This window comes from Anopheles moucheti, chromosome 3 (genome assembly GCF_943734755.1).
Source record: "Anopheles moucheti chromosome 3, idAnoMoucSN_F20_07, whole genome shotgun sequence".
Classification (NCBI taxonomy): domain Eukaryota; kingdom Metazoa; phylum Arthropoda; class Insecta; order Diptera; family Culicidae; genus Anopheles; species Anopheles moucheti.
In genome coordinates this window covers 53,436,163-53,461,665 of record NC_069141.1, presented here as the reverse complement: position 1 = coordinate 53,461,665, position 25,503 = coordinate 53,436,163, and the positions used below count along the sequence as shown (strand labels likewise).

General features: G+C 41.6%; 2 protein-coding genes across 3 annotated transcripts; both read left to right on the top strand.

The window, feature by feature from the left end:
* Nucleotides 1-1,261: 1,261 nt before the first annotated feature.
* Nucleotides 1,262-23,186, top strand: LOC128301106 (polypeptide N-acetylgalactosaminyltransferase 1). Of its 2 annotated transcripts, XM_053037430.1 has the most exons (6): nt 1,262-1,743; nt 1,774-2,262; nt 19,833-20,046; nt 20,116-20,426; nt 20,496-20,601; nt 20,678-23,186. In XM_053037430.1, the coding sequence occupies exons 1-6, from the start codon at nt 1,559-1,561 to the stop codon at nt 21,200-21,202; spliced, it is 1,830 nt and encodes a 609-aa protein (XP_052893390.1). In that variant the 5' UTR covers nt 1,262-1,558; the 3' UTR covers nt 21,203-23,186. The 2 variants fall into 2 exon arrangements, with proteins under 2 accessions (XP_052893390.1, XP_052893389.1); XM_053037429.1 differs by having other exon boundaries at nt 1,262-2,262.
* A 289-nt stretch (nt 23,187-23,475) lies between these two features.
* On the top strand, nt 23,476-24,341 carry LOC128304038 (dynactin subunit 6). Its single transcript, XM_053041160.1, has 2 exons — nt 23,476-23,541; nt 23,606-24,341. Exons 1-2 carry the CDS (start codon nt 23,522-23,524, stop codon nt 24,165-24,167), a joined length of 582 nt encoding a protein of 193 aa, XP_052897120.1. The 5' UTR covers nt 23,476-23,521; the 3' UTR covers nt 24,168-24,341.
* The last annotated feature ends 1,162 nt before the right edge of the window (nt 24,342-25,503 follow it).

Here is a 25,503-nt window from a genome sequence, read left to right as displayed (position 1 = left end):
AACAATAACACATCGGACTACTGTCAAATATGCACGTCAACAACAGGGTGGGTTGAAAATATTTCCACCGAAAACTATCAATTCGCCCTCCCCACAGTTTATCGAAAATCGTTAAAAAATATGCATATAGATGGTAATTTTAATTGGCGTACCTTCATTTCATGCATTTGTAATTGGAGTAATGAAACTATTATGCTAATGAAATGAGCTGTAAAACGCTGAAACGAAATATTCAGCAATCTCCACGAGACAGAAATAGCGTACGATTTCGCATGGTGTAACAGTGCCTTAATGCCCGACAGATTGTTTATATTTCGGAGGGTTGGTTTTCCCTGTCAGATGTTTCATTGTTCAAACAATTTTTCGACCCCGTTGGAAGCGGAGGTTCCTCGCGGGTGGCTGATGCTGGTTCTGCTACGGCGTGAGATAAGCGTGTGAAGAGGTGTTTACGGTTAGTGAGCCAAAAACCCGTTTTCTCAATCACAACCGCTTCAACGAAGCGACGCAGATTACCGACCGTCGGTTGGAGCCGAAATCAGCGCCAAGGCAAAACCAACAAGTGAAGTTCTTCCTCCGGCCGAAAGTCAGACAACCTCAGAGAAATGAAATCATTGGCTTTCGGTTCTAACTAGCTTTTAAGTTTTAGCGGTATTTGTGTAACAGTGAGGATCGACAATTGTGTACAGTGGGAGTGTGAATGAAGTGAAATTTTTGTTGTTCTCTACAGTGCTTTGCGATAGTTTTAATTTTATTCGCTGTTGTATGTTTCCGGTGCAACTGAACCTTCGCTTGTAGAAGAGTTTTTGTCGTTTGCATGTTACACACCCGGTATCATCTCGGTGAAATTCTCCACAGGATTTGAAACTCGTTTTGTTTTGCTCATCGGAAATTCCAGCGATTGCTTCGACAGGTGTTATTGGAATTGGTCATCCAATGCGCTTGTGCATCCGTCCTTGAAACGTTTAGGAGAAAGGAAGTTTACAGCAGCTACACACACACACACTGACACAACCGTGAGTGAGTGCAACTTGCCAAGAAGCGCCACATTCAACAGCATCCTTATCACAAAAGTTGGAAGGCAAACGTAAACAAAACGACGGCATACACGGCTCGTTGTGGCGGATGCTGCGAAGAGTGAGACATAATTAATACGACCCTATTGCGCTGGGTCGGTGTGAATGAGAGAATCAATCCAAAAATCAACCGCACGACGTTGCTGCGACTTTGTTGATAGAATTCTGAACATCTGCCAAACTCGGTCCCGGCCTTGTGATTGAAATGTCTAGCAGCTGAGTTGGATCGAATTTGGTTTCATTTTTCTTCATTCGACCACTGCGACGAAGGAGCACATAAAGAGATAAGCAATTTAGCAACATTCAGCATATTCAGGAGCACCCGGAAGCAACGAGCAACGCCGAATGTCTCGATGATCGTGGCGGAAGAAAGGAAGGCATCTCGTTGCTACTGTAGCTGACCGGGAGCGAGAGGAGAGCAGCAAGCGGTGTACCGAGGGGCATCGTTTCAGTGGCACGGAACTGGAACCGGACGGATAGCAGCGATGTTCTTTCGCGGTGGGCTCAGCATTCGGCGCAATCTATATACGCGTGTCGCGTTGCTGCTGGTGCTCGGGCTGTTCGTGTTGTTCTATTTCAAAAACCTAAACGGTTCGCCCAACTCCCTCGGGAGTTCCCTCGAGCAGGCGAAACCGTTGCCACAGATTGCGCACGATGTAAACGGGTTGGAGTTGCTGGCGGCTGCTGAAGCGGCGGCCAGTGGTACCGTGAACAAGGGCAACCTACTGCCCGCACAGACGGGCGATGCGCTGTTCGAGCGCCTGGTGTTGGCTGACCTTGCCAAGCAGCGGCCCGGGCTCGGTAACAACGGCGAGGGCGTAGAGCTGACCGGCGATGCGAAGGAAATTGGCGAAAAGCAGTTGGCCACGATCGCACTAAACGAGGAGCTGAGTGAACATTTAAGCTACAACCGCACGCCACCGGACGGGCGTCATCCGTCCTGCAAGCGGAAACACTACGACCTGACCAGCCTACCGTCGACGAGCGTCATCATCATCTTCTACAACGAGCCCTACTCGGTGCTGCTGCGTACAGTGCACAGCGTGCTAAATACGGCCGACGGCCGGCTTCTGCGTGAGATCATTCTGGTCGACGATGGTAGCACCAACGTGGAGTTGAAGGGAAAGCTCGATTACTACGTCCGAACCCGGCTCCCGGCGAAGGTGAAGGTGCTCCGGCAACGGCAACGGTAAGTGCGATGATGGCTCGAAGGCGGTAGTGGATAGGGAAAGGAATATGAATAAAAGAAGAACTCGCGGGATCGCGTCGAAAAAAATGCAACCAAACATACGCACACACAGAGGCAAGCGCACGCGCTTGAACGGATGTGGACACGTATTGTGTGCGTTTTTAACGCGCCCATGGTTTGCGCACCATGGACGTTGACTCATTTCACGTCACTCTACGTCCCATACATACGTACACGTACGTAGTTCCGGGCCTATCCTGCTTGTATGTCAATTTATCGTTTTTTTTGGTTCAGCACTCTGAGCGAGCGCGAGGTAGATTGAATATTCTGTTTGTTGTTTGATTGTTTCCGTTCTTCTCCACGTCACCAGCATTACCACGAAAGGGCCACCGGCACCTGGTTTAAGTTTTTCCCACCACGACTACCGAATCGACCGAGGTCTCGGACTCGTTGGCAGGTTGTTTTATGTATGTTGCTGGCCTGTACTTAAGTTAGTTTTTGCTTCTTTAACACGATCAGATTACTTTTGCCCGTCGTTTCGGTGCATTTACGCTCGTAATGCTGTAACTTCGGGATTTTTAATGTTCATTGTGATGGTGACTCATTACGGCAGTGAGCGTAAGGTTAGCGTTTGTATACTTTCGGTTTGGGTACAACTTCAGGCGATAAACATATATTTGCTCTGACCATAATTCATATTCCATTAGATATATGCAATGCAAACTATCCAATTTTAATACTCTTTTAAACATGTCGGACCTTTGCCGTGTAGCTCTCGGCAGGACAGGTTAAGTACTAGAAAGTAGACGTTGACTATATATAATTGTTTTTATTAAAATTGTAACGCTCCATAATTGTGACGACTGGGTGGTTAAGTGGCAACGGAAACCGGCCTTTGCATGATAGGTACCAAATCCCATTCGCATTGTTATTTCTACACTGGCACCAAAGTTTTTAAGGTCATAGATAAGAAAGATAACAACCAGTAACTCTGAGATTATAACCTCAATCAGAAAGAAGAAATTGATTTTGGATAAGCGTTCTAAGCACCACAAGTCTTACTTGTTTTACGAGGTCCGCAAAGAAGTAACGTTGTGGTTTGTTTTCTCGAAGACTTATTAGATTTATGGTAATTTTTTTTTTTAAATATTGGGTCGTAGAAAATATTGCTTAGCGCTATTACAGATTTTTGCTCGCCTGTCTGCCAAATTTACAATTCTTAGTCGAAATTTGAACCTTTTTTTAACAACAGCTGTCTAAAAGATCGTATTGTCAAATACCGCTCGGCTGGATATCATGAAAAACTTTTTCTATCCATCTCCAATGATGTATTAGGAAGGATTTTAGGAACTTAAAATATTACTGTTCTGACTTTACCAGTGACTGCTGTGCCTGTTAGGAAAGTCATAATGATCGTTTTTCCAGAAAGACGAAATCACTCTCGACATCTTGTTGCATTTGAAACAGCATGTCTTTGTACATTAACCGATTTTCATTGTGATTCAGTTACTATTTTGTTCGATTTATACTAAATAAATCTTGAGTGATCTCCCGGAGGAATCTTAATATCCAAAACGGGGCCGGTTTCTACATGACACACACGGTACCAAATCCCATCTGAGCTTTTTCTCTATACGAAGCATTAACTTTAACAGCTAGACGAGTATACAGAAGTCTTGGGATGTCAGAACGAAAGTATTATTTAGTATAAAAAAGGAGAAACATTATAATGTGGGCTGTTCTAATAGAGTAGGAATCAACGTTTTGATTGGTTTTTATTTTAAATCAGGGAAATTTAATGATACGTTTGTCTACTTTGAAATGGCTGACCCCTGCTAAAGCGTGGAACCCTCTAACGGGGAGCAAAAAAATAGCTGAATATTTTACTCACGTTGCTCAGTCGCACTGGCAAAGTTCAACATCTTCTAGATGTGCAATTTCCATCTCCAAAATTGTTTTTGGTGCGACTCACTGTTCTGTGGCGCGTATTCCAGATCCAAAATCAACCAAAACCACTGACTGGTGCTGCTGTCGTGCTGTGGAAGTTCGCTTTCTGTGTTCACATCGTTCCACCCCACGCGAACACATTCACGTTCGTCTCTTCGTTTGTTGGCGTTGGGCCAAGTCTTTCGTTTTTGTTTTCCATCGAGACACTAAACTCACGATGAAGGTGATGTGTGGCTTCCAGGGTTTTGGGAGATACAAAAAAAAGCGAAAGATCAACGCACGACGCGTCGGCAGTGTTGGTTGGTCGCGTGGTTTCAATGAAGGGAAAGCGGCCTTATCCAAATGTTTGTTGTTGTTGGCCCAATACGTCTAGAACGAGCGGGAATTCCGTTTCGGGCCGCCGGTTGCCGCAACAACGAATGTAGGGGAGAGGAAATGAATCGACGATCGTCGGCCCTTGTTCGGTGTGCTAGCTTCTTAACGCTTTGGTAATCTTCTGCGGTCCTGCCTAACCCCCCCCCCCCCCCCCCCCCCCCCCCCTGCAGCTGGTCGACTAAGCCGTTTCTCCATTGGGGCGCTTACAAGTAACCGTTGCCTAATGGAGCTAATTTCCTCGCGCTCAATGGACTTCCAAGGTGCGATCGAGTTTTGTGCGAGAAAACACTACGAAACCGTCACATCTTTTAGGTTTGAAAGGGTGAGCCCTGGGGGGATAATGGAAGAAAAGTGAATTAAAACCGATAAGATAAACATTTACTGCCGGTGTTAAGCAATTGTTGGCAATGGTTGAATTGCTTATTCGGTACACTTAGTGCGATTTGCTCCCGGGGAAGGCTCGCTGCTTTATTTGCAGGGAGACCCTTTCCCATACACGCTTCTGGCCGGTAAGAGATATTGTTTCCCATTAACCACTAAACGCTAATTAATTTCGGAATATAGTTAAGTGATTCTAATTGCAAAGCTCTCAGCTGTAATTGGCGTGTGTGGAAAATGTAATTGTATTATAGTTTTGGATTATGCATTGGAACGGTAATTGCTTGTTAGTAGATCAATTTCGGGTTGCTTTATTATGTTTTATCAACCTGCAAAACCTGTAGAATAACTATAAATAGTTCAGGAGGATGGATTTTAAAGACATACCTGGGAGGGTCACCTATTAGACAACAGGTTAATCCTATCAAATAACTTTCTCTACATATCCCTTGATTTTATAACATTGGAAGCAAGATCTAGTGATTGGTCTTCGATCATTTGGAGTATGTTTTATGGGACTGCAGATTTATCAACAATTAAGTTCTATTGTTTGATTTTATTTTCTCCCAGTAACTGTTGGATAGCTCCGGTGTTGATCATCTTCTAATGAGTGGGTTCTATTTCATTGCAGGTTTTTTATTAGCATTAGAATCAAGTTTTTCCCTTTATTAACCCTTTATATTGCACCGTATACAATTTCTTAAGCCAAAAAATCTATTTTTTTTAAACTTTATTTATTAAACTAAGTCGCCCAGCTTTTAATGGAATCAGAAGTTAATTAAAATGTGCCTTTAGTACTAGGAACACTTCGTGGGATAGTTTCGGTCGTTTTTTGCAGTGTTGTGTAGGGTCCAAAATTCAGGAAAAATTCAGCCAAAAAAAAGATGATTAAACAATTTGTAATTTGATCTATTCTAAATTGATTGTTTTTTTTTGGAAAAGTGATTAAAATAACTTTAAGAAATATGTTTGAACAAAATTGGACGAAAACAAAGAAATAGTAACAATTTTGTATGGATAAATTGAACTTTTGTTCTTCAGATTTTTCGAGGTTTGAAGATGGTCAAATGAAAATAAAATCCAACCATCCATCTCCAATATCCAATTTTAGAAGGACTATTATGTTTCATTCCATTTGGATTAAAATCTCATATCCCTGGGATGTAATGTGTTCATTTATTTATCTGCTAAACTTTTAAACTGCTATAATGAATGATACCCTACCGTTTCGTATACAGTCTTTTCCCGAGTGCCGCGAATAATCTGTGCTAGAGAAATTATCGAGTAACTCGAATTCCCTCTATAATATCGTTTATATTGATAATTTCACGGCTCGATTTCTTCCTGTCGCGTTACGAAGCACATTGAAGATCATTGATAATTTTACGCTTCTTTCGACAATTAGAGTAAATTTTTACCAAAATTTATATTTCAAATATAAAATTCAGCGTGTTCTTGGGAAAATTTAAAGCTTGCCAAATAAAAAATTCAATTCCACGTACAAAATTACTCGAATTGTCAAAATTTGGAGACTCACGTATCTCGCATTGGCATAACTCGGGAAATGGTTGTAGTTGTTTTTCTAAGGCCTAGGCCATGGAACCGTTTTGCAAATTAGTACGTTTGCAGTTAGTTTTTTAGAATACGAGGTCTGGACACAATCCATTAATTTTTTCATGACGACGATGCTCAGTCACATCCTATTACTCAGGTCCAAAAGCATGTGGAGTAGTGTATTGGATGGGAAATTGGATTTTGCCCGCATTATAGTCCAAAATTTGCATCATTTCACTATAACTTGTTGTGATCGATCCAGAACGATCCGAACCCGACGACGATTGCATCCCAAATTTGCTCAAGTCTTGGGCTTAGAAGACTAGTAGTTTTTGTGGGCCTGCAACTAATATTGTGTTAGAAAGTTGAGAACACTTGAGAATTCTGATTTAAAAAAAAAACTATGGGACAATTTCGATAATGAATCCTCCAATTTTATGGTAACACTGGAAACTAACTTGTACTCTCAATACGTTCCATATTTCACCTTGTTGTAAGAATTGTTCGTGAGCCCGGCTATATTTTCTCGAATTTTGAGCAAATTCTATCTTCCTACTTTTGCGTTGAAATGTAGCAAGCTGTAATTGATCCGATGTTTTTGCTATGTTTTACACCGAATGTTCGGTATGCTCGCTTCGTTCACCCTTCTCCCTTTTGGGGCATGTGTTTATGATAACGAAACGCCTGTAATGCTGCTGCAAATAACTATCCGGTACAGTTTTAATCGTTGCTGTGCAAGCAAATGTTTTCCTTTCAATTTCCCCACACTTTCCACGGGCAAAATGTTTGGAATAGATAAAGGGAGATCGCATCGCAACGATCGAACATCGAACAGGCATCGAAGAGGATGTGATGGCAGCACAGGAAGTGGAACAGAGAATATTTTCTTTTATCACCTGTCGTGCAAAAGAAAACTGCTGCCCCGTGCATGCCCCGTGGTTGCACGAGCGGGAAAAAAGTCCAATATGCAATAGAGTTGCCATTGTTCTTTAGGGGTTTGGTGCGGGCTCTGTAGCGGATACATGGCACGATCGTGTCTCACCGGGGAGCGTTCAAAGTTTCGCTTTGTGCAGGAAATGGTAAAGCTTTGTGCTTTGGCTAAAAGCCAGATTGACCACGGAGGGCATGGCTCCAAAACGTCCAGCTATGAAGCGAGGGAACGCGCGCGCACTAATCGCCAGTGAAAGTGTTCGCCGATCTTTTTGTTGTGTCTTCCCCCGGTTCGTGATTCATCCCGCTTTCCCGCTTCCTGTACCCTGGATGGTGATGGTGGTGGTCGTGGTGAAAATTATCAATAATTTACACACAAACGCTTCCCTGCCTGCCTGCCTGCCCTGACCCTTACCGGATGAACCAGGCCAGAGATGATGAGGTGGACCTTTCTGCTGCTTTGCCTGCTGTTTGGAAGTTTCTCCAAAAGTTAACCGTCTCTGGCACCGGTAGAGTCTAGCGTTTAAAAGGAATGAAGTATTCGAAGCAGAAATTATTGTTTCCATATTGAAGGTGCTGATTCTTCATAGCACGGTGACTAGCAAGCTGTGTGCGTTTGAGGTGTTGTTAGATTAACCTGCATGCGTTAAGCCGATCGAGTACACGCGAGCACTAAAGTGAATCGTTTTGTTTGCTTTAATTTCCTCTCATCACCCCACGTAATTGGATGGGATTTTGTTCTTCTCGGCCAGCTGTACGGACTTTTGAGACGTGTCATTCATATGAATGTTCAGTGAGAAGTCATTCAAATCAGGAGTCGACTCTCAAAAGAATCATGAATCCTCATAGATTCATAGACAAGTATATTAGGAAATATTTTTTTTATTCATTTCTTATTTTTTTATTTATTTGCTATAAGAAAAGCTAATTTTTAAATCATATTTCCGCAGAGATTTATAAATTTAGGAGAATTAATGATTGTACGAAAAAATCTCTATGTGGAATCTATGTGGATTCATGACTCTTTTATGATTTAAGACTCCTTTGGTATTCATGAATCATTGAAATAGAGATTCAGATTCAGTGATTTATTTACCTCAAAGATTCAGATTTCGATTAATGAATCCGAATCCCCACACTAGCACTCATAAATTTGGGTGTGATCTGCTTGTTACACGATCTGTAATGAAGTGAATTAATGTTTCGGGACAACATTGGTTCACATCAGGTGAGAAAATTTGAAAGGGAAAACCTTTCCCAACGGAACGGAGCTGTCAAAATATGGTTTTTTGGAAAGTCCCACGATCCAGGTCAGTTGGAAAGGAAAATTTGGCAGGCCTCATTGGTAAGATGCCTCATTGTCCCGAGCGGAGATAAAATTACATTCACATAGCTGACGTCGTCTCGAACGACGTCGAACGAGCCGAGTTAGTGAAGGCCTTTTTTGTTGTTGCCAATTTTCTTCACGACATTTACCTTATGGCTAATGAACTCCCAGAGGCACGAGAGGCAACACTCACACCTAACCCGTATGTGAAAAATCATGCAGCACCGAGAAGTTGGTGGCACCGAAAATCTTCCATCTTCTTTAACACGTTTGCTGTTTGCTATCACGAAGGGAATTAGCCGGGGTTTGGGTGCATCGGCTAGCTCTGGCCACTTCTTTACGCACGGTTGAGTTTGGACAAACCTCCCTCGAAGCTGCTGTACTACACCTTTACAAAACGTGGAGCCTTCATGTGTGTAACCTTATGGGCTCCTTGGTACAACGATGATCGGCACGTTTCTTAAGAAAAATGATAGCTGTGTGCGCTTTCACTGCTGGCTGTGCGCTTGCAAGTTTGAAGGTACACCTCGGTACCTCAAACGGTAATATGCAACGGCTCCACGGCGAAGAATGTAACAAAAAAAGTGAAACGGCCGGGCGTGCTAGGCACCGTTGCACTTTTGCTCATCAAATTACCGACTATTCGTTCGGCCAAGGTTTTGCAAACCGGCAGTGAGAACCATAAACACACGGAGTGGAGTATTTGACATTATTTTTTGCCCAAAAAAACACCAACCAACCAACGAAAAGGTTAAACTTTGTGAAGTGCCATTAAACGACACTCCACGTCACGTAGTTTTCGTACTGGTGAGATTTTCGTGTTCGGTGCTTTGAAACATTGTCATACATTCATTTGTTCCCACAATGCTTGTTCCACCTTCGGTGGTCCTTGTGCCGATGAATGAATTATTCAACAAACAACCCATCACCACCACCCTGCTTTAGTACAACCACACCAAGCCCATGCCTTTAATGTCCGTTTTAATGCTCCAATTGTTGACGATGCCCGGTGAAACAATATTTTGTGGAAAATGGAAAACTATCATGTCTCTGTTACACAATCTTGCTACACATCGGTGCCGCGGTGCTCAATTTCCCTTCGATGTGTACATTGCATAAGAAGGTTATGGTAATGGGGTGCGGGCGTCTTCGGGAAAGAGTGCCGGACGTCATTGTTTTGCTATCAGTGCACGAACGTATCAGCTTGCGCGCAGAATTGTTGATTATTCGTGCGAGAATTAGACTTTAGAAGGGAAATGGGGTTTTTGTTGCTTGAAGTCGCTAGTTTCCCAATTCTGGAGAAGGATGTAGGCAGCTGAAATAGAACGTGAGTTTTCCCTGTGTGTTTTAGTTGTATGTTTAGGTGCTTGAAACGTGCCTTAAAGTTCAAACTATTTCTTTGTTGTAGAGCATGTTTTGTTATAAGCGTTAAAGGCAAACGTTGCGTAACTAATCCTGGGCTTGTGCTATTTAAGATCACTTGATCCTCTTTATTGGACGGATTATAGTAGCACGTTTAATAGCGTATTTCTAATCATAATCCTTTGGTTGGATGGATCATATCTGTTACGCTACACCTACTCGAAAGAATGCAAGCGAATGAGTCAACCGGCTGCGAAACGTGTGCCGGCGTAGACAAACTCGTAGAATCCATCCACTACGCACACCTCGGCCGGCGACGCTAATGCCTTCTGTACACACCTTGAGCAGAGAGACGTGCCCCGGCCTTTTGCAGACGGACGACAGCTTTCCGTGCTTTCGATCCACCCACCCATCCCCTTTTCGCCTCATTATTCTCGGCCCCATCAGAACGGGGATGGAGAAAAGGCAGCCCACAGCTTGACTCTCATAAGCATAAATATTTAAATTCGGTACCGTCCCCATACAACCGTGCGGTTTCGTCACATCACACGCAAACACACAGCCAAACAGTGACGCTGAACGAAACCGGTCCGGTTAATAGGCCGGCACTCTGAAACCCGAAACTCTGTGTGCTCGAATTTTTGGACGGTTTCAACGGTGCCGTTGCTTTTTGTGGCCGCGTGTTGCGGTTGATGCCGTTTGATCCTCTTCACGACATTGCCGTTCAATTGCACTTTAGGACGAATTCGATCACGATCGGTTTGAGCGGGGGTGGTGTGGGTACCGGGGGAGTCGCTTCATGCCCAGCACAACATTGCCATCGGATGACAGCGGTTTTGCAAAGATGTGTTTGAACGGCACAAACGTCTAAAGTCACGAAATGTCGATCGCCTTGAACTGTTGATCGAGATGTTGATGTGTCCCCGTACGTACATTGGAGCTTGGCATGCGTTTTGGTGTGTGCTTCGCCCATTGAAGGGGATGGCTTCGGATTTATTATTGTGAACGATGCTTTAAACCGAATGAATGACTTTGAATCTCGATTGTGAAGAATCATGAGCTTAACATCAACCGATTGATGATTCAAATCAAATTAAATTCCTTAAGCACGACAGCACGAGATATATGCAGCAACTAACTCTAACCCCGAGAAAGATCACAGGAATTCGTTGTTCTCAGTTGTTCAAAATTTTGATAGCAATTGAGTGGAAGTCGGTTACATTGTTGAAAGTGACATATTCACGCCCCAAAAACATCTTTTTAAATATTTGCACAACTGTTCTTGGGTAGTGTTCTCGTTAAAATCTAATCCTTTTGCTTGGTAACTAGACTTAGAAAGCCAAATTGTTGATGATGATGAGGATGAAGCCCACCACTACTCCCCAAATTGGATGGAGATGGTAGAATTATCTGTCGATATATTAATTCCCTGGTAAAACAAATAGGTGCTTGACCTAGTCGCCCTATCGGGCCAACTGTACGTCAACTGGCCAGAACCGTAGCTAACGTTACTTTAAATAAAAATGTTAGCTTTCGCGAAATGTCACTCCGTGTTGACCTCCAAGTTATTGAATATGCTTCTTTGGCTGAGTTTTATCAAAAAAATAATCTATTTACACCTTCTGAGTATCCATTTGACGGTTGGTGGTCTTCGTTAAAACTTTTTTATGAATAATTTTAAAAGAATTTTTTATTCAAGCAGCTCCTTCTTGGCGATGGCCTGCTAGTCAGATGCGATTGGTCTTGGCTAACAGTTTCATCGAAACATGGTCCATCTAATACAGATATTTCTTCACTATTTGGACAATTGTTTCAACATCCGGAGGGATCACTTTGCCTTCGATCTTCGGCATTAGGTTCTGCAGCACTTTACGCTGATTGTTTACTATCGCGGCGTTGTATGATGTGGAGGTCTGGACATGACTGCTACTATGCTGCTCTTTGGCCTTCCCTTAGTTTGGACAAGACATCAAAGAAGTCAGATCGACCTTGGTGGGCGAATCGGAGAAGATTTAGCCGTTACAAATTTAATGGCAACGTTATCAAACGTTGGCTGTACGTAGACAATATACAACACAGTGCTGGGTTCTCTTCTAGGGTGTCAAGGTACTCATAGGAAAAATTGGCGAATTTTTTTTTTTTTTTTTTTTAAAGGATGTCCAGCAGCGGGTTTAACGGTACGCGTACTGAGCGGCCGCGGGGGGCCCCGAGCTAGCAAGGGCCCCTAGCAAGTAAGGAGCATCGAGCTTCAAACAAGCTCCTAGCTAAGCCTTCCTAGCGCACGTTTTACGCACGTATTAATTTCAATAAAAGATGCTCACAATACTCATTTCTGTGTTATTTTTCATTATAATGTTTAATTATTCGGTTTAAGTGTTTTTTATAGAATTATTTATTTCATAAGTATAGAATGTAATGTGAAGTAAATCATAAGATTGTTGGTATGTATTTGTTTTTACTTATTTAACAATTTGACAAATTGAAAATATTATTGAAGGTGTAAAAGTACTTTGAACACATTTTCTCTCCTGTCCAATGGTTGTAGTTTTTCACTTTTTATATATTTTTTTTTTCAACTAAAACCCAGCATTAGAGAATCCAGGGTTAGCAAAATATTTAAAGTGGTTATAACCTAATTGCCTAATCGATATTTTTGTAACCTTTATTAATACTTAAGTGATAAATGGTTTACTAATTACTGAAGAATGGCCTGAGCGTATTATTAAAACAAATAAAATAGGATTTTTAATGCGATTTTACCGGCCGTATTGCTTCAATTATAAATTTGAATCTATAAAGAAAAAAGTACGAATTGAAAATAAATTGTAATTTTATGGGAGCCCCATTTTTTACCGCTTAGGGCCCCGGGACGTGTAAATCCGCCACTGCAGGATGTCCCAAAGTATAAGCGCGATTTCAAAGTTAGATAAAAAAAATCTGTTCCAGAAACTTAATGTTTATTTGATAAATAGAATTTGTGGAGTGTTTTGTACTATTTCCAAAAAAAAAAATTAAAATTTAATCGTATACCAATAATAGCACTTTTGATCGGACGCCTCCCATCAGTCTCAGCACAGACTTGTCCTGAACGATTTTTGATACTTTTTTCCAGTCTTTTTGAAAACTGTCGATGTTCTCAGCATCTTTAAAATGCTTTCTCAATTGCGCCCAAAATATATCTTCGGCACGTACCGTACCTCATGTTCTTCATACCATGCGATCGTGTCTTTGGCATAGTGGACAGAGGCCAAATCTGGCCAAAACAACACTGGACCAGTATGTTTTCGTATTATGGGTTGATTAACGTCAATTCAAACACTCCCGGATGTCGGGATCGTCTCCTCATCGTCTCCGTTGTCACTAAACGGTTCGGACATCATGCCGCATTCGCAAATGGTTTGCCACACCATCGCCTTTTTTCCGATATTTTGGGGAAAAATAGATTTGTCGGCTTCTTCGATGTCCTGGCTTTCAGGCACGGTGTAATATTGACTCCCCGGAAGAGTTTTGTAGTCAAAATTTACGTCCATCACGATGCATGAGGATTGGCGATACAGCAGCTTGTCGTACAGCTTCCGAGCCCGATATTTAACACATGAGGCCTGTTTTGTACTCCGTTTCGATTTCCTTTGTTTCTTATACGTTTTTAAAGTCAATCTTGCCTTAGCACGTTAGATGTTACTGTTTGATGTACAAGTTGCCCCGAGAAACGCGGTTCCTCTTTTACGCGGATTCGGAGATACGCGGTTTTTGGAAATTTTACAGTTGAGCTAGTTTATAGCACAAAATCTAAGCAGAATGGTGGTGTTAGAAGATAGTTAAATAACCTTTTCTGTCATATAAAACATTTGTGTTAAACTTATTTTAATGTAATCTTTTTAAAAATCGCCTGATTCGCTGAATAAATAAAATTCAGAGAAGGAAGTCGACTCTGTGACTTTGAAGTATAAACGAAATTGCACCAGAATTCGACTTACGCGGAAATTCAAATTACGCGGATTTTCCCGGGTTATAGCGATCCGCTATAATAGCGTATCTCGGGGACTGTCTGTACCCAGTTTTTGAGCCACATCGCGAATGGAGCTTGCCTTTCTTTGCTCGAACGCTTTTGCTATGTCCCGGTCCAACTGTTCATCGACAGGACCAGGATTTTGGCCACTTTTCGGCGTATTCTCGAAGCTGGACTCCTCCCGAAACTTTTGGAGGGCGGTTCGTACGGATCCGATACTCACACCTTCCGATTTCGTTAATTGACTTAGCGAAATGTTAGGAGTGGAGCACCATTTGTGCAGAATGCTTTTGCGCTTTTCGACGGTAATGCCTCGCATTTCAACAGAAGATATTGAAAAAAAAAGTTTCAATGCACTAGCTAGTAGCTCCGATTGTAAACAATCAATCATCTCAAGAATCAGCTGTTTTACGACATCCGTTTACTCGATACGTCATTTAGAAATCGTGCTTATACTTTCGGAGACACCCTTTATTAGCTGAAATGATAGATTTCTTTTCAGGCTATATCAATTTTCTCCATTCCAGACCATAAAAAGCGCTCACATTTCACACTATTTTATTGGATTGCAGGTATGCGTTTGAGGCATTATTTCACGTATTTGATACAAGTTTCTCATAACATTAGAAATCGTTTCATCCTATCGTTTCCTGTCGTCCAGTACATTTAGTTGTAATTGTTTCATTTTGTAACTCTTTTTCTTCATCATCGGCACAACAACCTCAAGAGGTCTAAAGGCCTGCTATTTCTGGCTTATTTTGACTTTATTTACCCGTAGCGGGATAGTTAATCCTGCGGACAGGGAGGATTGGTCCGGATAGGATTTTGAAATGATCCTGTCGTGTGAAGACCGGCGCTGCTACCAATACACCACCGGGCCACCCCATTTTGTAACTCAAACTGTGATTGAGGGAAAGAGCCTATGCTAAAGAGATATATGCATCTTTCTACCACTGGTGCTTTCACAATTCAAGAAACTTCTGTAACTGTACCGCCTCATAGTTGAAACTTCTGATTCATCCCAGGCCTGTCACTAACGATCGAAACCATAAGATATGCGCGGTTTCATTTCATGCCACGTCAAGTTCGGCCCGGTGGTATGCATTCAACCGTTGGCATGTGCTTTTTTTTGCGCCCCGATATGATCGCACTGTGTGTATACCGCCAACGTTGTTGGGAACAATCAATCATGGCCCGGTGCTGTGGAACGTCGCGGTGGTTTCGTAGCCATCCGGCTACCGTGCTGCAGTTCGGGATCAGCACGATCATACCACGCTATTATGTATCGCTTCCGTGGTTCACTTAATCTCGTTGGGCCGCTCGTACAAACTATTGCTGTTGTCGGCAATTAGACGGTGTGACATGAGTTGATGGGATGGGTGGTGGTGGGCCATGATTAGAACGTTATCGTTTCTTTTACGCTTGAACTGTGTTTATCGATGGCCGGTTGGGGAGATTGGAAGAATTGCATTCATGCGTGTACCTTGTGCCTCTTTTTAGTGCCCATGTCCATCCCGTTTGTTGGAACCGGTATCCGTTGGGAATCCGTTCCACCGGTGCCCCCTTTTGCCAATGTTGTGATCGTCACTCCAGCTTTCTAGAGATGTGTGTTTTCAAACCCGGGGCAAAGGACGCGTGCTGTGGCGGGTATGAAGAATTTGCATACGACCGACCGACAAGACTACCACAAACCGGTGCGGTAAAAGAGAAAGCTAACCTAAAGAGCGGAGGATGCCCGGCCGATCAACCGCCAAAAACGACCGCGAAGAAGAAGGACACCGGTGTGAGATCTGTTTGGGGAGGGGGTTTGTGTGTTGAAGGTTAATTATGCCAACCGCATCATCGCGCGTTATCACCAGCAGAAGAAGGAAACGCCACACCGTGCAGTTTTTGAGGACGAACTGCCGAACACAACTAGTTCCAACGGAACAGCTAACCTTCATCGTAAACGTGGGTTGATAAAATGTAAATTTTTAGCATCGATTCACTCTAAACTTGTTTACCGTACGGTTGGTGGGATTGATCTCCTCCCCGGGGGAACGTCATCACCTTTTGCCCTGAGCCAATGAGCGTATTCTTTTGCACACTCGCGTGTCCTTCTAACAGTCTCATTCGGTCGTGGAAGGCGCAGACAAATTAGAAAACTTTTAACCGCCCCACTTTGGGCAAGTGTGTGTGTGTGTGTGTGTGTGTGTGTGTGTGTAAACCGATGAAAAGTGGTGTAGTGAAACTTTGATAGCGTTTATGGTTTCACTTTCCACTAACTGGCGGTGTGATAAAGAAAAAAAACCCCGACACCAATTGACAAAACTTGCTCATCTTCAGTGTGATGTTTTGTAGTTTAAAGGTGTTATAAAAATCGCTAAAGGTGGCAATGGCTGCTAGATGAAGCTTATCTTCCAACTTACAAACTCCTCACGTAACGCGCACGTCACAGTAGTGCGCTAATCATTTGCCCTGTTTGTTGGGTGGCGATAAAGTAAGTCTGATAATATTGCTTAACGATATCGAATGCGGCAAGCAGAGGTTGATTTGTGATAAAATGTGCCTTTAACCTTTTTGTTTAACATTGCCTTTGGCAGTCATAGGGCATGAAATTCTGTGTCGCTAGAATGACAAATACAGTTTAAAATGACTGATGAAGCATAATCTTGAAGCATTCATTCCTTTTAGTAATAATATTTTCAATACTGAAAAGCTAATTATTGAGGCTTATGTCTACATGGGCTTTACTACGAGGTAAAGAATTCAGTTGGAATGAATTTTATTTGCGTCATTCATGCCTTCACAAGTTATGGTTTTACTCATGTAGACTACAATCTGGATAAATCCTTTCCTTTTCTTATCCTGCTGATTAACTTAATCTAATTATCCTCTAAGTATTGTGTATCTCCTACCGCCTACACACCCGTTAAGAGTTGTGAGAACGTTTACACTCGTTGTACCTCCTTTTTACGTCAAGATTTGACGTCAGCAAGACAATATACAGTGGTGGTCAGTGAAATAAGCATAGCGTATTGCATCCCTTCTTGTTTTGCATACATTTAGACATGTTTGAAAATGTAGAGGCCATTTTCTGTTACAAATTTATGTTTCTTAACAATACACTTAGAATAATATAAAAATAGTGACAATTTTCCTTAATTTTTTTTGTTAAAAGATTACGGATAGACGTACAGTCTACGAGAATGAAAAAAATAGCACAGTTTCAGGGTTAATAATAATAAAAATCTCAATAATAATTATTATTACATTCGTTTTGTAAAATTCAATTCTATCACACTGTTTATGAAGAGAGACTGAATGAATTCATACCCAGAATTATTTGCTGAATTTCGATATTGCCAAATGATAAAAATGGAACATTTTCAGATTGTACTGTAATTGTTCGTTAATCAGTGCAAAGGCAAAGCGATATTGTCTACCTTTTTCTTGGAATTTTTAAAGCATAGTTTAGTTTTAATACTCTTTAGGGTTTAGAAAAAAACACTTTGATGCCACAAGTAATTCGATTCAGATTTTAATTCTGTTTGTATTTGATTAATCTTGTTTTATATTTAGCTTTGTATAACGTCAGTGCAACTCATGTACAGACGGTCCCTGAGATACGCGGTTCCTCTTATACGCGGATTCGGACATACACGGTTTTTGGAAATTTGACAGCTTAACTGGTTTATTGCACAAAATCTAAGCCGAAAGGTGAACATTTGGTGGAAATAACCTTTCTTTCTGTTATAAACATTTTGTTTTTTAATGCATTTTAATGTAATCTTTGACAAAAATGTCCGATTTGCCGAATAAATTAAGTGCAGAGAAGGAAGTTGACTCTATGGCTTTGAAGTATATTTCTTTATACTTTTGAAGTATATTTGAAGTATGAAAACAAATGTTTTATATGACAAAAACGGTATTTTCGACCTATTTTTTCAACTATTCAACTATTTCAACTATTTTTTCAAGTAAAAAACTTAGATTTTGTGCTATAAACAAGTCCAGCTGTCAAATTTAAAAAAAAAAATGGTATCTCGGGGATTGCCTGTACATTAATGAATGAAAAGAAATAATCACTAAAAGACACAGATTTGAATGTCTGGCATGTATTTGAAATTATATCGTTATTAAATTGCTTAATATTAAACTCAAGTTGCCCCTATTGCAATGATCCCCACTGTAGATTTTAGCTTCGCTGGAGATGATTTGACTATAGTTGGTATTCGGTTATACTGCATCCTTGCAATATTTCGCTTGTGGGCAAATTAAATCCCCCCGGTTAGGTTTAATGTCGTCATGCGAGAAAAAAGACCATAATTTTAAACCGGAGATTACTCTAGGGATGGAAAGAAATCCTCCACCCGTAGCAAGTGGGATCGAATTCAGCATGTCTAGAGCATCATCGCTTGCAACGCGTTGGCGTGAACAACTGTTACACACATTAAGTAGCTAACCGGATTGGATGTCAATTGGCAATTGAGTATCGATTTAAACAGTAGACCCCATCCACTAGGGAACTGCGTCACATGTGCTATTATTGGCGTTACAGTGAATGCACACTTGGAATCAAGCTATGCCATTAGCTTACACCATTGTAATTTGTAATGTTCTTTTAAGAAGGTTTTAATGTCATAAATATTTGAACATTTTCCCATATTGCTAGCCGCAGTTTGCTATTATACTAATATAATTGTATCATGGAGCACCATTAGGCCAATGGATAATTTAATACCGGCGACGTAACATTTTTCCGTTATCTATCTATGCTCCATTTAACCATTATCACATATGCCCGTCCATTAACCATTAATAATAATTCACATTTACCTCCCTTTGTACATTGTGCGTTTACGTTTGTAATGTGACGAATGCATTAACCAATGAAGAGAGTAATTTATTTTGCATTACCATTTTATACTAGAACGGCTTGCTCGTGAACCGTGGACAATCGCTGATGTTAAGGCAATTTTCTCCGCTGGAAAGAGTCGGCATCGTTTTGCACTGTTGAATATTCCCATGGTGGCAAAAAGGTCTAAACTGCACTGAAATTGCTCACACACTAATCTAATCGTTTTTGCTCTGTGCTTGCTGCTCATCTCTACAAGCAGGGCGCCTGTGGGCTGAACGATGGTGGACCACTTGTGGATTGAGTCATTAGTGTATTTTGCACAAGAGACAACCTACAAATAAACAAACAAGAAAACCGGAATTTATGTCACCTTTAGCCTACTCCAACCGGTAGAAAACAACAATGGGACCTACTGCCGGCAGATACGAAAGTGAAATTAATGATGCTCTCTCTCGGTGCTGAGACGAATGTGCCGTAGACGTCCCGTTTTCCCAGAGGTGTGAAGCTGGCTGCTGCCACCTTTTCGATTAAAGGCACGGAACGTTGCTTCATTGATGCAACGAGCGTGGAGATTGCATAAATTCAGTTATGCGAAAAATGGCATGAAATTTAAGATGCATTGGGCGGTATTTATTACCCAGAGTGTTGCAGACTGCAGGCGAGTTATAACCGAGCGGAAGCCACTCTTCTTTTCATGGGGTGCTGATTGCAAACAATCAAGTTGAACGGTCGGGGTCGGGCGTACCTCGGAGTGACACGATACGTGAAGCATGTCGATATAGTTTGGGGCTGTTTCGGTAACTTAACATTAATGTACGCTGTTTGTTTTTGTTCGTTTCTTCTTCTAGGGTCGGATTGATACGGGCACGGTTGGCTGGAGCCCGGTTGGCTAAAGCCGATGTACTAGTCTTCCTGGATGCACACTGTGAGTGCATGGTGCAGTGGCTGGAACCATTGCTCGAGCGGATCAAGGAGTCGCCGACGAGTGTCCTGGTGCCGATCATTGATGTGATCGAGGCGAAAAACTTCTACTACAGCACGAATGATTATAACGATTTTCAGGTAAATGTAATTCGGTTTCTACTCAAAACAGTATGTATTATGTTTTGCTAATACTTTTTTTTTGTTTAGATCGGTGGATTCACCTGGGATGGACACTTTGACTGGCATGATGTGACGAAGCGAGAACGGACACGGCAGAAGCACGAATGTCCGGAGAAGGATCTGGAGATCTGTCCCACGTATAGTCCGACGATGGCGGGTGGTTTGTTTGCGATTTCACGCGACTATTTCTGGGACATTGGCAGTTACGATGAGCAGATGGATGGTTGGGGTGGCGAAAATCTCGAAATGTCATTCCGTGTGTGGCAGTGCGGTGGTACCCTGGAGACCATTCCATGCTCCCGTATTGGCCACATATTCCGAGACTTTCATCCTTATTCGTGAGTGCTTTAGTAGATGGAAGGTAGTAGAAAGATTGATGAATTATGATATTACGATTTTATTTTCAGTTTCCCGAATGATCGTGATACGCACGGTATCAACACGGTACGGATGGCGATCGTTTGGATGGATGATTATGTAGAGCTGCTGTATCTAAATCGGCCCGATCTGAGAGTAAGGATGGTGTTGTGTTTTTTTGTATCTACTGTTTTGTACAATAATATTGTATCCGTGCTTTTTTCCATTTTAGGATCATCCAGAACTGGGCGACGTTACACACCGGAAAGTGTTACGGGAAAAGCTACACTGCAAAAGCTTCGATTGGTACATGAAAAACGTGTATCCGGAGAAGTTTATCCCAACGCGGAATGTGCTTGCGTTCGGTCGGTTAGCATCGCAAGCGGACAATCTCTGTCTCGATACGCTGCAGCAAAATGCGGAAAAACCGTGGAACCTGGGCATCTACACCTGCTTCAAGCCGGAAGTATCGGCGTCACAATTGTTTTCGTTAACGAAACGTAGCGTACTGCGAAACGAGCGCAGCTGTGCAACGGTGCAGGCCAGCAAATCAGAGTCGAAGTTTGTGGTGATGATACCGTGTATCGACGACGATGATATCGACGATACGTGGGAGTTTACCGAGCATCGGCAGCTGCGCCATAAACAGTCCGGACTGTGTTTGGATAGCAGTGATCTATCGACGAAAAGTTACGTCCATGTGGCGACGTGTCACCCGGGAATCAAAACACAAAAGTGGGAATTTCAGCAACAGTAGAGCGATGATGCGAATGATGTGTGGACATGTACATTCAAACAGCGCACAAAGTTCGGAGCAGTGCGGTAAAGTGAAGCTACAAGCTGCGGATAGGAGTGCTTAGTAAACGGAAGTATAGTTGTTCATTCTAGAATGTTTGTGTGCGATACGGGAGGATGCGATGGTCAGGATCGGGTTAGGTTACTTGTTAGCGTCCGGATGTATGTTTTTTTTTGTTTATGCATATGTGTACTCCTCTCGAGATCTTCAACCTATATTACTATCCTCAAAATAGTACTCCTACCACTGACTAACATAAACTACTACTCTCTACCGTTTAGAGTACTTCGACTGGAAGCAAAACAATAATACCTCGTTAAGGTTGATAACGTAAAAACCAAGCTTATCTCCTCCATAGGCTATGTACGTTAGATCGCAAAACAGAACAGATATCAGAGGGCTTAGTTAATACAATGGGATAAACAGGAAAGGGTATTAAAAGTATAGGACATTATTCCCGAATGAGTTAGGCTGTAAATGAGGGAGGGATAGAACAGATATTGCAATTAGACGTTTAAAAGGTGCATACAAACATCACTACGTTGTTAGCAATGGAGTTGTAGTAGGAAAGGATCGAAAGTAGCCTGCGAGTAGGCCAAACTAAACTAAATGTGCGAAATGTATAGCTTTCCAATTAGCTTGGGTGGAATTGAAGGAGAATGATAAATCGAAATGGACCTTTGTTCCAGAGGACCAACGTATTGGCCTAACGATGCAGATAATGCGGAAATTATTTTGTAAGACTTATTTCGACAGCTATTGCTTCCAATGAACGTTTTTAAAATCTGCCGAATCGTATTCGAAGTAAACAGAATATCGCTCAACCGTTAAAAGGAAATCGTAATACGATTATAATCATAGACTCGTCCGTTTACCAAGAACGTAAGATGCTACAAACGAGCAAAAACAATACAAAATACCATTCCTTCCGTGAATTTACTCGCAGTTAAGACAAAATGCAGCTCAAAATTAGGCTTTTTTCGAGTAAGTTGAAATTGTAATGTTGTAGACTATTTTTGACAAGGGGCACTTAGTTGTGAAGCGGAAAATGATTGTTTTTTATTCGTAATTTTTTACATCACTCACAAGCGGTAGATTGATATTTGCTAAACTGATCGTTTACCGTGGGACAAAAGTGCATCACTGATATGTAATGAACCATCACAAGACGTATTTTATTTGATAATAACAGTGGAAATGAACAAAGGAATTGGGAAGGACAGCGTATGAAGAGGTAATAGATACTTACGCGAATGAGTCCCGCACATTTTGGCTGCTGTACAAGTAACGGTTAGAAACACGGTAGCACACTTCTTAAATCCAAGATACCATATATCCGGCAGTCGGATAGTAAAGGGAATGCAAGAAATAGAACTCAAAAGTGCCACAGAACTTAACGTTAAAAATAGTGCCACGGTATTAAACGAATACCGCGAATGAACAGCCGAATAATGAAGAGACTAACCGAACGGACTATGAAGGAAGTAGAGATATTTATGTGTATTATTGAGGAGAGTGTGCTAGCTTACTTAAGTTTTGCCAACACGCGCCATCACCAAATGCCAAATGTGCTTTTCCATGCATCGATGCGCACCCATAAAAACTGCTTAGCAACGAGAAACGAGAAAAAGCTGCTAGGAGAAAGATGAAGATTAATTGAAATGTTTACCATCAGCATGTTCGTCGGTAGGAATTGTTTAAGTGAATCAGGACTATGTCGAACGCTCTGCTCAATATTTTTCTCCTCGATCTGTGGACGGTATGGTTTTTCCTATTGAGTGAAAATATCAGGCATCATCACGTTAATTAGCCACACGGTAAGGAAGTGAGATAAATTTGTGAAAATTGTACAATGCGAAAAGTGGTAAAAATGCTTGCCACACGACTGGCACAGAAAGCAGACTGTTGTAAAGGAATGAGAGAAAAAAATTGTTACAATAAACTATTTGTTTAAAAATATATCTACAAATGTTATTATTTTGGGTTTGACTGAGAAATGATTGTTATGCTGCTGTTCTTTTCATTTTTACATAATTGTTTTCTGTTGTTTTAAGTTTAAAATTAACTATCTTTTTAACTGTTCTCTCTTCCTCTCACAATGTGGTATAAAATTGCTACCATGACGTCATACAGCAAAACGCAAGCTGTACCGTACGGGACTGCCGTGCACACAGTTTTGACAGCTGAGTTTGACATCACCGACCGATTTGGACAACAAATCTTTATTTATTGTTTTCATCCATTTCTGCACTCGGCCTATTCAAACCGAATAGAACAGAAATGAATATCGTCCGAAATGAGTAAGTTATTTGTTTGTGCTTTATGCGAATACTACTTTAACCACCGACTGATTGTTTGTTTTAGTTTTAAAATTATGCCCCGGTCGATGGTGTGCGAGGACAGCAACCTGCGCGGTGATATCACGATCTCTTCCGGATGTGTCATCCATCCGTGTTCGACGATCATAGCCGAATCGGGACCAATCGTGCTGGGTGAAAACTGTATCGTCGAGGAGTATGCAACAGTGCGTTACCGCATACCGGAAGATCATCCGGAGCATGGGCAGCTAACCGCGGAAGGGACAGGCAAGCCGCTAATAATCGGACCGGATAATGTGTTCGAGGTAGGTTGCACAGTTGAGGCCCTTTCGATTGGCGAGCGGAATGTGTTCGAATGCAAGAGCTATGTGTCGGCGGATGTGACCGTTGGAAATGGATGCGTCATTGGTGCCGGTTGTCGGCTGGTTGGCAAACAGACGCTGGTGGATAAAACGATTCTGTACGAGGGCCAATGTATGCAGCGAGAAGCGATGGATAAACAGAAAACGCAAATGATTCAGCTGGACTATTTGCGAAAGATATTGCCAAACTATCATCATCTCCGGAAGGCTAATTATGATCCAAAGAAGGTGCGGGCACAAGTTTAAAGTTCGTTTGGGAAGAGAGCACACTTAGCATGTAAAAGTCATCCGTTCCGTTCCATTCAGCTATTGCTTCGTTTATTGATTTAGCATCTTACTTAATGCAAATGTATGTAATTCAATGTTGGAAATACAATTCTTAACACAATAAAATTTGTTTGTAATCGAAGATAAAGAAGATCATGTGATTAAAGCTATACATTGTGGTAAGATTGAGATTGCATTTTTAAACTATGATAAAGAGAAGTATATGTAGCATATTAAAATAAATTTCCTTATAACAGGACAAGAGTAACACTTTTTAGTGGTTTTCTTTAATGTAATAATCTTTAGAGTAAATCAATAATCATTAGAATTAATTAATATGTATTTCATATTTTGGAGCATACGATTCCTAATTGGCTACCGTAACTGATTTTTTTTGTAGAAGTATTATCATTAGATTTTTAATGAATCGTACAATAGAAGATATACAAACCAGAAAGTTCGCCTCTCCTGTACATAACGATGCACTAGCGCCCTCTGTTGGTAGGAGCAGTATTGATGTAATATGTCATGATTTTTAAATATCTATAGAATGTTGTTGTTTGTACACATTTAATATTGTTTGTGAATGTTTGGCCAATATTTCGAATTCCAAAGCTCTGACGTCAGACGAAAGATAATGAAATTCGACACACAAAAAGGTCTGTAACTTTTACCAAGGAACATCAGCGTTATACTTATCTTCATGCTTTGCCACTTGCTCTTTAAGGTAGAATGAAGGGCAAAAGAGGCGACGTACAGGCTATGCAAAGGAAAATAAAACGTTTCATCGGACGCCGCCTTGGCTACAAAGTACGAACTGTGGGCCCATATTCACTGCACCTTCTATTCGACAGTTATGTGGGCCTTTCCTTAAACCCAAATCTCCGATACATTCGCAATCTCAGAATCAGCAAACATGTGTGCCGGAGGGATGTGAAGTGTCACCAACAACAAAATTCAAACACAAAGACACAGAGACTCCAACTTCGAAGCGAACCGACAGTTACGGTTCATTAATATGCACCAGATGGCATTCCGTGTGATCCCGGTCTGTCTGGCATTCTCGGGCGGTTTGGGATCGTTTGTGCATTGAAGCACTAAACCATACACCCAGGCCCGGGTGCTGAGCGTTGGAAGTTGCGTATATTAATTTACGAAGGAATTTTAAGTCATTATTAGATGTTCAATAAGCCGCTATTGAGAAAGCGGTTGGGAAAACGTGATAGGGGGGAAGGGCGATTTATTATGTGTTTCCTTTAATTTTTACGACTCATATCCGTCCTATTTGATCGTGGTCGGCGCATTTGATATTGTT